This window comes from Carlito syrichta, unplaced genomic scaffold (assembly GCF_000164805.1).
Source record: "Carlito syrichta isolate Samal-C Ts95f unplaced genomic scaffold, Tarsius_syrichta-2.0.1 Scaffold287224, whole genome shotgun sequence".
Classification (NCBI taxonomy): domain Eukaryota; kingdom Metazoa; phylum Chordata; class Mammalia; order Primates; family Tarsiidae; genus Carlito; species Carlito syrichta.
In genome coordinates, this window is record NW_007231320.1 from 84467 (window position 1) to 101448 (window position 16982).

The 16982-nt window shown below is 37.5% G+C and overlaps 1 protein-coding gene across 1 annotated transcript in view; it reads left to right on the plus strand.

The window, feature by feature from the left end:
• The window catches only part of YIPF7 (Yip1 domain family member 7), a 37224-nt gene that overhangs the window by 3774 nt on the left and 16468 nt on the right, over nucleotides 1–16982 (plus strand). Inside the window, 2 exon segments of the mRNA XM_008052671.2 lie at nucleotides 6472–6614; nucleotides 8098–8214. Of these exon segments, the coding sequence (XP_008050862.2) occupies nucleotides 6472–6614; nucleotides 8098–8214 (260 nt within the window).

Genomic DNA, 16982 nt, shown 5'->3' on the forward strand with positions numbered 1-16982 from the left:
GCGGTGGCCAGGAGCGGCCACTGCACTCCAGGCTGGGTGACAGAGTGAGACTCCAACTAAGAAAAAAAAAATAATAATAATAATAATGGACACAAGAATAAATATAAATGCCTCTATATGATCCACCCTCACTTCCCCAGAAACATACTACTTGCCAGCTACTGTGTTTGTATCTTTTGCAAATTCTTGTCTAATCTTCATCTTATACATAAGTTTATTTATACACACATAAATACATTCATATAAAATTTATACATGTGGATTGATTAATAAGGTACATTATGAACCATATGGAAAAATAGAATTAAGTGGATGAAATAAAGGTGAAGAGGCAGGTTTAAGTTTTATTCCTTTTTACAGATGAGGGAACAGAGGATCCTAGTGGTTAGATAAACTGTGGAGGAATTTATGTAATTCCTAGATAATAGCTCCTATGAAAATTAATTATATCAATGTGCTAAATATATGCAAATTTGACTTATTACATTTTTAAATGACTATTATAATAATATAATTGCTAAGAATGTGCAACTCAACTACAGCTCATATCAACTTTCATAATTCCCCATACAAGTTATGTTTTGCTAACATTGAGTTATTATCAAACTAAAAACTTAATAAGAGTTCAGTAACAAGTCTGCTAGATTCCGATTTTTATTTTCTACTAAGACAAAAGTGAAAACTGACAAGGAATAGCCAAATTAAAAGTCAAAGGTAATTATGATAGTATTAATAAAGTAAAACCCTATAATTTTCTTTTCTTTTCTTTTCTTTGCCATAGAGCATATTGAGCTCTTTAAAATTCATGCAGTGAAACAGAATTTTATGCCTATTTTCATGTGACTATATAATATTCAGGGCTGTAGCTTCAGGCTTATAAAATAGAAGCAGCATGGTCTTTAAAGGGCATATGATCAGGAACAAATCTTATGTGGTACTAACAAAAAGAGCATGTAAAGAATGCTGACCAAAATGCATTAAAAATAATGGAAAACAGAATGCATTGTGTTCTTCGCTGCATTGATAAGATTAGTAATTTATGGGTAAAGTGCAGTCAATATACATTAAATTGCAATACAGATTGCTACAGTAAAGTAATTACACGATATACACTGGTAACAAACAACTCGTTTCTCTGTCAGCAGAGGTAGAAAATGATGACTTTTTTTCTTTTGGTTTATAGGCAGTTATGTTCAGCTAAAAAATATTTGGGGGAGTAATAAATAGACATCATTTAGTGTTTCCAAATAGGTACATTCATAACACCAGATTTGGGGGCAGCCATATATAGCAGTTTTGGAGAAACAGAGTAATAAAAGGAAATTGGGCTGAATAAGAAAAGTGATGTTGCAGACTAGGACAAGGTTCTTTTACATACTATGTGGTTCTTGACTTCACGAAGTCTCTCCGAGCCTCCATTTTTATGTCAGAGAACTGTAGTGATGGGTGTCACAATTCTACATGATGCCTAGATTGATAGACATCAACTGATACTGGATTCTGAGTTTGCAAAACTAATAGTAGCAATTGTTCATCCATCTAACCATTTATCTTTTTTTTTTTTTTTTTTTTTTTTGAGTTGGAGTCTCACTCTGTCACCCAGACTGGAGTGCAGTGGCCGCTTCCGGCCACCGCAGCCTCAACCTGCTGGGCTCAGGCGATCCTTCCACCTCAGCCTTCCAAGTAGCTAGAATTACAGACATGCGCTACCACGCCCGGCTGATTTTTTGATTTATTCTAGAGATGAGGTCTTGCTGCCCAGGTGGGTCTCGAACCCGTGGGCTCAGGCAATCCACTTACCTCAGCCTGCCAAAGGCGCGGGATTACAGGCTGAGCCACCGAGCCCGGCTTGCCATTTATCTTTTAATTTAACACAGAAATGTATGAACTGTTGTCAGGTACAGGGAAAATAGTTGCAGATATAGCTGTTGAGCAACTCACAGTCTCCATAACACGTGGCAGATCACTAGAGGGATACTAAGAAATTGTGGATGGAAATTTGTCTTGATTCCCTTTGCTCATTGCAGTTAGCAACCACAGAAGACTATTTCCTGAGTTGGGCAAGGCTTTTGACAGGTGTACTTTTTACAATCTTTTCGTGTAAGTTTTATTACTTATTACTGCTGTGTGTGTGAAGAGAGAGAGTGTGTGTGTGTGTGTGTGTGTGTGTGTGTGTGTGTGTCAGGGTCTCACTCTGTCACCCAGGCAGGATCACGCCTCACCAAAGCCTCAACCTCCTGGGTTCAGACAGTTCTTCTGCATCAGCCATCCAAGTAATAGGGACTACAGGTGCACATCTCCATACCAGGTTAATTTTTTTATTTTCGTTTTTTATGGAGACAATGTCTTGCTACGTTGCCTAGGCTGGTCTCAGAACACATGGGCTCAAGAAATCCTCCCACCTCGGCTTTCCAAAGTTCTGGAACTGCAGACATGAGACACCATGTCCAACTCAATTTACTATTTTAAAAGTGTTTTTTCACTTGCTGAATAATTGCAAACAGAAGACTAAATAGAGAGCATAGTGGCTTAAGCAAGGCTGATAGCAGTGGAGATAAAGGGAAATATATTTTAGAGAAAGAATTGATAAATTTGTTGACAGATTAAATGATTTCTGATTTGAGTGAGTGCTTTGTGATGGCATTTCTTGAAATGGAGGACAGAGTGTTGAATTGGGGAGGGTAGAGTTATTTAAAAATCCAGTTTGGATGATGGTAAATTTGAAATGTTTCTCAAACGGACAGTCTGTTTAATAGAGCTGAGAAGAAAAGTCAGAGCTGCATACATAACTTTGAGAATTGTCTTTATATAAGTAATAGATAAAGCCAGGGGACTAGATGAAAGCACCTTAGGAGAGAATTCAAAAGAACAGAGTGAAAAGAGGAAAGAAAAGAAGAAAGGAAAGGAAAGGGGGAAGAAGGAAAGCATCTGTCATGCTTAGAGTCTGTCATAGAACAAAGAACTGAATACCACATGTTCTCACTCTTAAGTGGGTCTTGAACATTAATCACAATACTACAAGGGAGGGATCAGCAGTAACGGGACACTACCAGGGGAGGGGTGTACATAACATCACTAAGGGTACCTGATCCTATACCAGGGGAAGTGAGGGCCAATGGGAGGCCCAAACTTCACCTGTAGACTACTTATGTGCCTTATCCTGACTTGTACCCCACATCGTTAAAATAAAATACAAAAAAAATGAAAGGGAAGGAAAGGAAAGTGGTTGTGAGTAGAACACGGGGCTACTAAAATCAGGTGAGATTCTGCATTCACATTATCCTGTCTTGTTGGTCATTCAGAGACCAGAAACAAGTATTTAAATCGATGAGCTAACATAGTCAATTGATTATATATGTGACTGTATACTGTATAATATTGATCTAAACTCTGTTCTTCAATATACACTATAACAATTTGATGATTCATCAACAGAAAAAAGACTTAGCCGGGTTCAGTGGCTCAGCCTGTAATCCTGCACTTTGGGGACTGAGGTGAGTGGATTGTCTGAGCCTGTGGGTTCGAAACCCGTCTGGGCAACTTGGCGAGACCTCATCTCTACAATAAATCAAAAAATTAGACGGCCGTGGTAGCACGTGCCTGTAGTTCCAGCTACTTGGAAGGCTGAGGCGGAAGGATCACCAGAGCCCAGCAGGACGAGACTGTGGTAACCGGGAGCGGCCACTGCACTCCAGTCTGGGCGACAGAATGAGACTCCAACTCAAAAAAAAATAAAAAAAAAAAGACTTAAATTCATTATATATGTGACTATACGTGTGTGTGTGTGTGTGTGTGTGTATAGTAATATATAAAAGTAGCTTTAAAGTATTCTGGTACATGTATTAATGGTCCATTAATTCACTTCTCAGGAGATTAAAGTCATTTGGTCTTCAATATTTCATGGGTTATGGTTCACTTGAGGCTTAATTAATTTTATTTTTTATATGCCATTTTTTGGCCCATGTATTCCTGCAATTCATTTAATCAAGTCAGTTTTTAATTAAGGGAATAATGTCAAAAAGTACAAAATCACCAAATAAGTTTAAAATTTATCTAATGGATTAAGATAAAAAATATTACCTTTGGTAAACTTTTCAGTAAATGTATATGTTGGAAAAAAGAATGCGCCCTGAATCTCTGATGTTATAGGAAGGGACCTTTGTTTTCCCATAAAGAACTTTGAAAGAAAGAATAGAAAGGATAATGATCTAAATTTGGCTGCTATACAGTAATGTGACTTTCCCTATAGCATTACACATTAGGACAGAACAGTTATCCGAATTCTAGAAATTATCCTCAGTGATTGCCCTTTCCTGCTCCCTCCTAGTCAGCAGAAATGGAATCCTATTAAAAAAAATTTTCACATATCTTCTGTCCCTGTTTATTTAGCCTTCTTTATCTAGTGGACCTTCCTTGGTTCAGGTGACTCATCACCATTTTCACACACTGAATTTTCTTTTCACTGATACTGCTCCTTCAGGCTTTACCTCTTCTATTCATTCTTCCCTCAGTTGCTGTGACTTTTGTACCAGTTGCAACATCCACTGCAACCACTACAACTTGGGCTACCAAGCCAATGCCATATCACATCTGGGTTATTGCAACAGCTTCCTCCTAACCCTTCTGCCTCTTCCTCTTCTGCATAAAACGGATCATATCATAGCATTGTTTAAAACCCTTCAGTGACATCTCATTAATTATAACAAATTCTAGACTTTTAACCAAGGCCTGCAAGCTCTTTTATGATCTGACCTCTGCCAATGCCTCTGGCCTCATCTCCTTCAATTTTTCCCTGGTTCAAAAATCACTAGCCACATTGACTTTCTTTCTAAACCACAAACCACCAAACTCCTTGCTGTCTCACAGCCTTCCCTTGAAATGTTCTTTACATTAGTCTTTCAAATGACTTCTTCCTTCTCACCAATCAAATCTCTGTACAAATGGCCCTCTTAAGAGGCCTTCTTTGAGTACTCAAATCCTCTCCCCTCTGCATTCTCCAACTTAATAGCATGTTCTACTTGGTTCATTCCTGAAATTATCTTGGCTAATAATGTGATCTCTGGACTCAGTGTCAGGTTTCAGACATTGGCTCTTCCACCTACTAGCTGATGGCCTTGGGCAATTTATTTAATCTCTATTTCTTTTTTCTGCAAGATTGAATAATAATATCTCATAACGTTGTTACAAAAATTAAAGTAATTAAACCTAAAGTTTGTAGAACAATGCTTAGTCATTATTATTTGTTTGTGTATAGTATAATCAATACTAAAATATATCTCTTTAAGTGCAGATCTATTTTGTTTGTCTGTTTCTACAAATACAGAATCTAGACAAACGTCTGATACTCAATAGTAGATTCTTAATAAATATGTAACCCCCCTGTTACCTAACTAAATAGTGGAGCTCTGATTAAAGAAATTCAAATTTCAAATGTTTCTAAACAAAATGGAAAAAATTACCCTGATATTCTGTCCTTGGCTCCAGTTGACAATTCATAAGTGCCAAATAATCTGCCCTTGAGTAGCAAATTTCCATTACTGAGATCTGGATACATGGGAAGTCTCAGGGCCTAGAAAGGAGGGTCAGCATGAAGTACATCACAGGGGAACTTGACCTCTAGCCGTGAGATTGCTATTAGGGAAAAAAACTACCAGGTCCAGATAGAATAGAGCAAGGGCCCTCATGCCCCGGACCATGGACTGGTACTAGTTCATGGCCTGTTAGGAAGCAGGCCACACAGCAGGTGGAGGGAGTGGTGAGCGTTGCCTCCTGTCAGATTGAACAGCTGCCCACCCATTATTTTATTTACCACTTTTGTGGGCACCTCTTTTTTCTTAATGAGTTGTATAATTATTCATTATATATTACAATGCAATAATAATAGAAATAAAGTGCACAATAAATGTTATGCACTTGAATCATCCTGAAACCAACACACACACACACACACACACACACACACACACACACACACATACACACACACACCACAACCCTTGACCCCTGTCCCTAAAAAAATTGTCTTCCAGGCAACCGGTCAATGATGCCAAAAAGATTTGGGACCACTGAAATAGAGAGTATTAGCCAGTTTACCTGGGTCGGAACTAGGGAAGGCTCCCAGCAGTGACCCAGTAACATAGTCCACTCAGGTGGCTTCCTGATACAACAAGGGGTCTAATGCTTTTCAGTGGGTAGGATTGGCTTGAAAATGGAACAGAAACTGCCCTACAAGTAAGCACTAGATCATATAGTATAACAATTTTGGCCACTGCTGGAGAAATAAGTAGCAGAAAATGTCAGAGGCAAACCATAATTTGTCATCTTAATGTTGTTCATATTAATGGAATATTTCAGATTTAGATGCTTGTATCAAATGGTATGTCTGTACACTGTTCACTGTGTTTGTAAGCCATAGCAAGTGTTAGGAGACACTGGATTTGGCTTTGGGTAGGGTTTTTTTTTTGGCTGTAGGATCTGTTCAGGGTGTCAGAGTACAAATTTAGAAACTTACACATATATAGCCAGTATGTCATCATTTCACCAACGGATTTGCTTTAAATTTCTCACATAAAGCTACATTTGTTGGAGGATCCTTCCACATACAAAAAATAGAGGTATGTGTCTGTTCCGTCTAAAAGACTCGGCATTTAAAAGAAATATGAAGCTGGGTTATGTAAGGACTCTAATACCAATAGTCATGTTACATAAAGTTTTGCATGATATGAAAACTTAGTGTATTCTTGAAAGATTACTCTCTATGCTTTATAAAGATATATTTCATGTACTGACAAAGTTATGCTATTAGATTTTAAGCTCTTTAAATTATAAATTGCTAAAAGATTTATCGCTGAGTCCTGATTTTAGTTACATAATTCATAACTACTTTTATACACATTATTAATGAAAAATCTTGATTTATAAAGTCAGATGTATGAAATGCTGCATCTAATTTTAGAAAAGTATTTTAACTGAACTGAACAAATGTAATATATTTGGCAGTTGTTGCTTTAAATATTTCTGATTAATAAGGTCCTTAGGGTTAAGGTTGCTTATGCAATTTTACTTGAAATTTATTACAAGTAGTATTCCATAGATTATTATAATTATATGGATTGCTCCTAGTGATTTTTAAATTCATCCCTTTAAAATAAAAAGACTTTAAAAGAAAAATAAAAATTAAAATGTTGAGTTAAATATCCATGTTTGTCTAAGTGAAAAGAATCTCTTCTTCGTTCTCTAATTTTTATCTAAAGAGCTACTATTTCCTCTCTAACATCTTCTTCCCCCTCCTTTTTCTTCTTTCAAACCTTTCTTTTCCCCTCTGGTAGACCTTGCTTCGAGGTCTAATTCAAGAACCAACATTCCTCTTTACTCCCAAAGGTGAGGAGAAACTATGTAGAGAGTGTATAGAGAAAAAAAGGCCATTCGATATGAGTCTTTCTCTCTGACTCGGCCAGGATCCCAGGTGCAGCATCCAGAGTAAAAGAAGAAGAAAAACGTTTCAAATACTTTTTAGGAATCTCCAAGTAGAACTAGGAAATAAGTTTGTAGGTTTTGTTTTTGTTTGGGGGAACTGTAAGCTGTTAGCGTACTTTAAAGCTCTAGAAAAATCAGACTTAAATAGTAATGTTATTGTCAACCATTTGCTTTGTTGCCTTGCTGCAAGAGCACAACACACACACAAACAGGCACACACACATTATGTGAATATGTATATCTGTGCTTAAAGTGAAGAACTAACATTGTTTAGGCAAAATCTTCTAGATGTGAACCAAGTTTTAAACTCTTTCTCTTAAACTACTAAGAATAAGATTTTGGGGGAAGAATGTTAGTTCTTTCAAATCAAAGCCAACTTATTCAAATTCACAGTCCATAGTGTAAAAACTTTAGAAAAAGTAGTTGAAGGTAGCACATTTTGTAAGTGACTTTCTAGTCTATATTTCCACATCCTTCTCTCAATACTTAATTTACCCCTTCAAAGAATACCTTGCTGTCTAAGAATCCAACTAAAACCACATGGTCAGTTGATCTTTGTAAATATCTCTAAAGAAATTGTATTTACTCATGAACTTAGTAAGAAACACTCTTATTTTTCAGGATGTCAAACTTGGGGCAATTTGACACTGATTTTTACCAATCTAATTATACCATTGATAACCAGGAGCAAAGTGGTAATGATTCTGATGCCTATGGAAATCTGTATGGCTCTAGAATGTAAGTACTTTATATTGCTCTCATGTTAAGAAGTCTTAATATTATGGCACGGGGTTCCAGGCACAAAGGTTTCCTTGGGTAAAAGCTAATTTTGCCTCAGCATCTCAGTAAAATGCTGAGGAAGAAATGTCAGAAAAGGGCAGAGGAATTAATCCAGTTCTCTATGAATGAATAACCTTTGCCATCCAGGGCCCAAGCCAAGTGAATGGCTTATCTCCTGTTTTCAAAATTTCATTTAACAGGGAGCCTGAATTCAGGCACTGGACAAACAGAAAGCATTTTCCTTTGATCTAATATTTTCCAGGACATTGCTTGAGAAACAGATTTTTTTTCATTTAATAGACACTTATTGAGTATCTTCTTGTGTGTCAGAAATTAAGAAGGGTAGTACAAACTCAAAGATACGAATGAAATCCATAGCCTTTTCCATCACAAAATTATTTAAGTTGAAGAATTGGGCAATTAAATATGATATAGTGTGAATAGTGTTATAATGGAATCAAGGAAAACATAGTTTGAAATGGGTTAGTTACTTGAGATAAAAGTTCAGCTTGAGTTGAAAATAAAACAAAATGATTAAGAATTTAGTATTTGCCCTTTAGAGGCAAAATATGACATTTAGAGAGAATAATTTTGTTCAAATTCCAGCTCTAGCATTTGTCTTTGTGACATTGAGAAGACTTAACTTCTCTGTCTTCATTTGAAAATTAAGGACATTAATCATATCTGCTTCATGGAATTAACTTGAAAAACAATTGTAATAATGTATAGGAAAGTATGTATTAAAGTAAAACCACTATATAAGTATTAGTTATTCATAAAAGCAATTGACATCGTGTTGCCTAAAGTTACTTAAATGTACTGTACTTGGTTATATAATTTTTTTGGATGTTTTCTTGTGGACAAGAAGGGTCAGACCCTTGAACTTTCATAATAACTAACATTTGTTGAGCTCTTACTATATGTTAGGAACTGTCCTGAGATTTATATAAATTAATTGTTTGGATCTTCAAACAACCATATAAGTTAGACACTACAGGTTGCGGATCCCAATCCAAAAAAAAAAATCCCAAATCTGAAATGTTCCTGCATCCAGAACTTTTTGAGCACCAACGTGATGCTCAAAGGAAATGCTCATTGCAGCACCTTGGATTTTTGAATTAGAGTTGCTTAACCAGTATGTATTCTGCAAATATTCCAAAATTTGAAAAATCCAAAATACTTCTGGTCCCAAGTATTTTGGATATGGATATTCAACCCATGCTATCATCCCCATTTTACATATGAGAAACCAGACACAAAGATAAATTAGGAAATGTTTTCAAGGTCACACATCTAGTAATAAATAGGGTTAGGATTCTAGCCCAGGGTTTTTAGGGCCATAACTAGAGTATGCACATGATTTATTATAAAATCAATACTTTTTAATGCAAAATGGGTGCTATTAATATTTGGGACAATAAAAATAACCAGAACAATCTTAGGTAAATTGAAATGTGTGGTGTATTTCAAATGTGTTAATTCTTGAAGTTTTTTTTTTTTTTTCTAAACACACAAAGCAATACCTTAAAAGCTCCAGATGGAAAAAGGAAAAGACAGAACAAATATAAAAGGAAGTGGGGAGTCTCCTGTTCCAGCTCTGCCCAAAAAATTTTGGATACTCTTCACTGATCACTTATGCAGACATAAGCAAATAGATACTGCTTTCACAAGCTTCTTCCTAGCTGTTCCTGCTGATCTAGTGCTTTAGGGATTGGAAAAGGCATTAAAATATAATGTTTTTAAAGCTGCAAAAGTTAGATCTCTGGAATTTAATCTCATCCATACCCCTATTCTGTCCTGTAAGCACTAGTCAAGTTGGCTTTTTTAATTTACACTTTGGAAGGTCAAGAAAAAACAGGAAAATGTTGGAGGGACAGGAAGTTTTTGGAGCATTAAAGTATTCCAGGATAGTCCCTCTAGGTATACCATCCACAATGAGAGCTGACTACTGGTTTTTTTCAGCTCTGCTCTACTGTTTTGTAGAAAGGAACCAGGTGACTTGAATTTTCTGTTTCTTTATTCCATTCTTTTTTCCAGATGGAATAAGCACTTGTGCAGCATCTATATTTTCAGACTAAAGTAAATTAAAATGTCCAAGAGGAGAGTCAAAACTCTCTCTTTAAGCAAAGATTCATGGACCACAGTCTTCTTCCCCCCAATTCACCTACCCCGATTTTCTTTCTCCATTTGACTCTACCTATCAACATTTCCCAGAAATCAAAATGACAAAGAGTTTTCCAATCAAATGAGAAAGGCTCATAATTATACTGCATCAGGTTGATGGCCCAGCCTGGTCCAGATGCTCAGCATTTAAATCCAACTCTTGATTTGGATGCAGTAACATTTAAATTCCAATCCACACTGCAAGTCCCAGGAATTAGGAAAGGGCATATTAGCTGTGGTCGTTTTATGAGGTACATAAAACATGGAGTCAGGTCAGTGATTTACTAGTGTTCATCAAAGAAGCTCCAGAGATTTGATCTTTTATTCATACCATAAATAGTTCAATTAAAATCTACCCCAAAATCCGTATAAAATGCTGAGGATCCTGACAAAAGACATAGGAACCCAGAGGATAGTGATAATCAATTATTCAGTTTTTGTGTCTCTGTCTTTGTATCTGTCTCTGCCTCTCCCTCTCCTCACCTCTGCCCCCAGGCTTGTTTTTAAAAGCCTGTTTTGCTCAACAGCATATAGATCTGAAAGTTAACTGTGCTTGCTAAGACAATGGAGATATTTATATTTAAAAATAAGGTATCTTATTTTAGAATGAACAAGGAGGGACTTTCTCTTTGGAAAAAAAAACTACACATAATTATTCAGTCATTCAGACAGGGATAATTTCCAGCCACCTACAGCTAGTTACTAAGGATATATTTTTCTAATTTTTAATGTGGGAAATCTATTTTTACTATTTGGAGAAAGAAGTAGGTCTTGCTCAAGAAAGGCAAGAGCAACTGAAAAACTCCCTTTGGATTGTTTGGTAGAACTTTTTTCTTTCTTTTTCTTTGAGTTAGACTCTCACTCTGTTGCCCAGACTGGAGTGCAGTGGTCGCTCCCAGTCACCGCAGCCTCGACCTGCTGGGCTCCAGCGATCCTTCTGCCTCAACCTTCCAAGTAGATGGAACTACAGGCACGCGATACCATGCCCGGCTGATTTTTTATTTATTGTAGAGATGAGGTCTCGTCAAGTTGCCCAGCGGGTCTCAAACCCGCGGGCTCAGGCAATCCACTCACCTCAGCCTCCCAAAGCGCAGGATTACAGGCTGAGCACCGAACCCGACTTGTTTGGTAGAACTTTAACAGACTAGTGTTAAATCACCATCTTTCCTTTGCATTCTATTTTTTTTTTTAAGTTGAAGATCTCATTCTGTCACTCAGTCTGCAGTACAGCGGCACCATCAGGGCTCAGCGCAGTCTCTAACTGCTAGACTCAGGAGATCCTTCCACCTCAGCCTCCTGAGTAGCTGGAACTACAGGTGCACACCATGCTCAGATAATTTTTCTATTTTATTATTTTTATTATTACATTTTTTTGTACAGATGAGTTCTCACTATGTTGCCTAGGCTGGTCTCTAACTCCTGGGTTCAAGGGATCCCCCTGCCTTGGCCTCCCAGAGTGCTGGGATTACATGAGCCACTGTACCTGGCAGAATGACCCTTTCTGAATCCTTAGACCTGATCTCCTAGTATTTCATATATAGTAAATGGCATCACTGTGTACCCAGCTGGGCCAGTCAGGATCTGGGAAGTTTGCCAATGCCAGCTCTCCCAGCTACCATTTCCTAATCCATGCCACTATTGTACGGATCCTATTTAATATGACCTTGCCAAGGGCACTTAGAATGCTTGATTTTTACAGGCTCAACTGGAAACTTATACATATGAATAACACAGATACATTTTTGGATCAATTATGTTTAAATAGTTCACTCTATTTTTGCCTCTGCAATTAATAGACACTTAAAAGTTATAAGCTATTCTCATTAAACATTTTCCTTCACACCACTGACATCTCTGCTTTCTTAAAACTGTCAGTTGTCTACTTGCATTCAGTATAGACTCTGGAATATATATAAATATATAAATAGAGATATAAAAATCATTTAAAATCCTGTCTCCCAGACATGACTACTATTAGCAATTTTATGTATTTCTGCCCAACATTTGTTCTATTTTTCTATGAATGTGTATATATTGTATATGTACATATACATACATACTTAAAAATGAAATTCTCTTCTAATTGCTGTATTTGTATTTGTGAGTATTTAAAAGTTGCTGATTTCTAAAGAAGACTTTCAGTCATTTCACAGTTGCTTGAAGTGATTTTTACAGGAAAAGAAGGAATTTGTTAGCAAAGCTAATGTTAAAATGTGACTATTCAGAGTTCAGTGTTTCTTTTGGTTTAATTACATTGATATTGATTTCATCTGAAAGAACATGCTGAATTAGAAATTATCACAAGTTCAGTATTTATCTATTCATAGCACTAGTTAAGATACTGTTTGATCCAGGAGAGTTACATTTTGTTGGTATATTCTGCGAAACTCCCATTGTTGTGAGGTATGGATAGGTGACTGTAACTTCTTAAATATTGAGCATATTAATCTGACTAATTTCATTGCCTCTAACAGATTATTCATCAAGGCTTATAGACTCAACAAAGCAAATAGCAAAGTGTCCAGCTCCATTATCCTTATTTTTATTAAAGAATATTACAGGAATTCTTTTTGTCTCTAAAAATATGAGAACTTATTGGCATAGCCATTCAGAGTGTCATCTGATAAAAATTTATAATACCAGAAGATATAGGAGACTAAATTGCATTACTCTTGATGTCCTGAATGTTATCTAATATTTTCCTTTATCTTTGGGTAAAGAAAAAGTCATTGGGGGGAAGATCAGGTGAAGAGAGAGGAGGGTGTTCCAATACAGTTATTTGTACAGTGCTGCCAGGGTAAGCCCTCGGTGGCAAGTTTGTGAACTCAATTGGCAGACCTCAACACATAACAATGACAGCTCTGATAGCCATTCCAAAAAGAGTTCCAAAATTGCTTTGACTAGTGGACTAGGCACTGGAGTCAGTGCATAGCTTCCCAAGGGAAGTACTTCGAAGGTGACCATAATGATATTCAGCAATGAGGTATATAGCACTTTTTCTAGGATGAGTTTGCAAACCTTGTCAGAACTTGTATGTTCCGGAGGATTCAAAAAGTATTACACCTGGTCCCTATTCTTAATGAGATTGCAGTGGAGTTAGTGAATGTCTCCGTGTGTATCTCTCTATCTCAGTGGCATTCGTTTTTAAAATAGGTCATCTTCTTGTTCAGGTTTACTCAAATAAAGGAGGTTAAATATGGTATTCTTAGATTTTATATTAAGATTAGTGTTGGAAGAAAACCATTAAAAGCCATGTTGTAAATACAGAGAAATAATAGGGAGTTACAAAGTTCAGAACCTTAGACTGTATATTTACCTTAGTCCAAGAACCTTTGGTGAAAGAAACTTAAACATGTTATGGGACAACTCTTTATGCTTCTTTCCCCTTTGTTCAGGTAAAAACAATTTAAAATTAACAAATAACCTCACATGCAGTTTTTCTTTCTTTTCTCTACCTCTAACAAGAAGTTAGTTACAAAGATGATTGGTTTCCAACTTTCTCACACAAGTGGTAAAATATAAAACAAAAACACAGTCAAGGAGGTATGGAAACATCATGTGTTGGCAAAACAAAATTCCCCATTTTAGCTGATCATGATGGCTCATTCCTGTAATCCCAGCACTTTGGGAGGCCAAGGTGGGAAGACTGCTTGAGGCCAGGAGACTGAGACCAGCCTGAGCAATACAGAGAGACCTTGTCTCCACAAAAAAATTAAAAAGTTAGCCAGTGGGGTGGTGTGTGCCTGTAGGCCCAACTGCTCAGGAAGCTGAGGCTGAAGGAGCAACTGAGCCTAGGAGGTCAAGGCTACAGTAAGCTGTGATCATGCCACTGCACTCCAGCCTGGACAAAAGAATGAGTTGTCCAGGCTGGAGTGGCCTCAACTGTCTCCCCAAATGAAACAAAATAAAATGCCCATTTTAAAGGAGAAACAATTTTTTCAAGATGGCTGACTAGAATTGTTTCTAGTACACCTCATTCAGTTAGGAAAACTAAAATCATGAGCAGACAATCACAAGTTGAAAACATTATCTTAGTGTGAGCATGGGAGTTCAACAGGAAACATTAAAACTAGGAAGGAGAAGAAAACAGGCACCCTGCATAGCTAGGACCAGCCTGGGTCCTAGAGTGACTCCCTAATACAAGAGAAGGTAAGTAATAGTCTTTCCACATTCCCACTGGAGAATCATAAAATCCAGACCACTGGAGAGCACCTTGAACCTCCCAAGCCCTGAACCTAACTTAGGGAGATGCCAGAAGACTGTGAGAAGGAACTGTGCCTGGGTCCTAAGCCCATTCTGAAACCTAAGCAACTCTAACAAGACACCATTCCTGATCCTAGCATTTAACAGGCTGTGTGCGGCCCTGGGAACCAGTCTCAGACCTTAAGGAACATTTGCCTCCTTTTTGAGCATGTGTGGGCTGCAGCCACTGGCCCTCGAGGTAGGTGATGCCCCTCAGACTTGACCAGAATGAGAGTTGCCATAGAGACTTAGTCTTGAGGTGGATGGAGGCTCCTCTGGCCCAGGACTGAGTTGCAGTGAGCTCTGTTACCCAGGAAAAAAGAATTAACTCCCACTGGGACTGGGGTGTGATAGGGATGCAAGTCTTTCACCTGGTGACCAATTCTGTAACTCCTGGGTTCAGCCCCACTCTCCCCATGGCAGGACCTTAGTACAGTGGCTGCCCCTCAACCAAGAACTTTACCAGGGACCTGAGGATCACCCTACTGCCATCCGTCATGGCTGATGCATGCACTTGCAATTGGGACGCCTGATCACAAGCTTGCTCTGCCTGGTTTCAGCCCCCAACTCGTAACACAGAGTGTGAGATCCAGTGTCCTGGGGGTTCCACAACCCAATTCACTGCCTAAGCACTTCTTCTAGGACACTGAGGTTGGGCACAAGCATGTTATCACTGTCACCTACTGATCTGAAGACTATCCCACACAGCCCCTTGCAACCACTGCCAACACAAACGCACACAGCTTGGGACACATAAAAACATCTCAGCATGCTATCGCCCATGCTAGTGGCCCATCGATCTTGAGAACCTGCTCAACTGCCTGGTACACCACTATTACAATCGGCATCCAAGAAACTCACCCAAGGCCAAAGGATTGACTTGTCTGGAGCCACCAACACAGAAGCCAGCATATGCAGTTCCAGGACACAAGGAAAGATATACTTAATCCACCACTACCACTGAAACCTGAAGATAGGCCCATTTGGCATTCTATTCCCTAGCACAAGTTCATCACAGCCTTCACCAATAACCATACCATAGCACACCAAGGAAACCTCATACCATTAACACAATAAATTGCTGCATAAATAATAGAGACTTTTCTATGGCACATACTGAGAAGCAAAGTCATAAGATCCTACTCAACCAATATCATAGTCACATCTTCAAAAAAAACTCCATCTTAAAAGTAAATTGAAAAATTAAGAGTTATTTTTATACCAGATACACAGAAATCAATTCATATTCACAGGAAATATGAAAAAGCAAGGTAATATGACACCACCAAAGGAGAACAATCATTCTTCGGAAATAGACCATAATCAAAAAGAAATCTTCAAAATTTCAGATAAAGAGTTTAAAATATTGATTTTTAAAGAAGCTCAATGAGATGCAAGAGAAATCTAAAAACCAATGCAAAGAACTCAGCAAATCAAGTCAGGATATAAATGAGAAATTTGCCAAGGAGACAGATAAAGCAAAACAAAGCAAACTTTAGAACAGAAAAATTCACTGAAGGAAATAAAAAATATATTCAAAAGCTTCAGCAACAAATTACGCCAAGCAGGAGGAAGAATTTTGGAACTTAAAGACAGGTTTTTGGAATAATCCAGTCAAATGAAAAAGGAAAGAATAATAAAAAAGAATGAACAAAACTTCTAAAATGTTTGGGACTACATAAAGTGAATTAAGAATTATTGGTATTCCCAAGGGTGAAGAGAGATTAAAAGTTTTGGAAAGACTATTTAATGAGATAATAGATAAAAACTTTCCTAGTAAGATATTTAAACATCCAAATGCAGGAGGCTCAGTAATCCCTTGGCAAATACAATGCAAAAAGGACTTTGCCATGGCATATTATAATCACACTGTCTAAAGTCAAAGTGAAAAAGTGAGTCCTAAAAACAGCAAGAGAAAAACATCTAGTCACCTATAAAGGAAATCCCACCAGACTAGCAGTAGGAACCTTCCACACCAGAAGAGACTGAGATGGCGTATTCAAAGTGCTTTAAAAGAAAAAAAATGCCAGCCAAGAATTCAACATCCAGAAAGATTAGTCTTCATAAAAGAAAAAGGAATAAAGACAAGCAAATGCTGTGGGAATTTGTCACAAGACCAGCCCTACAAGAAATGGTCAAGGGATTTCTTAACTTGGAAGAGAAAGGACAACACAGAAGGAACTGGAGGTTATTATCTTAAGTGAAACAAGTCAGGCACAGAAAGTCAAATATTGTATGTCTTCACTCAAAACTAAGTACTAAAAAATATGTACACATGGACATAGAGGGTAGAATGATAGTCAGTTGATACTTGGAAGGGT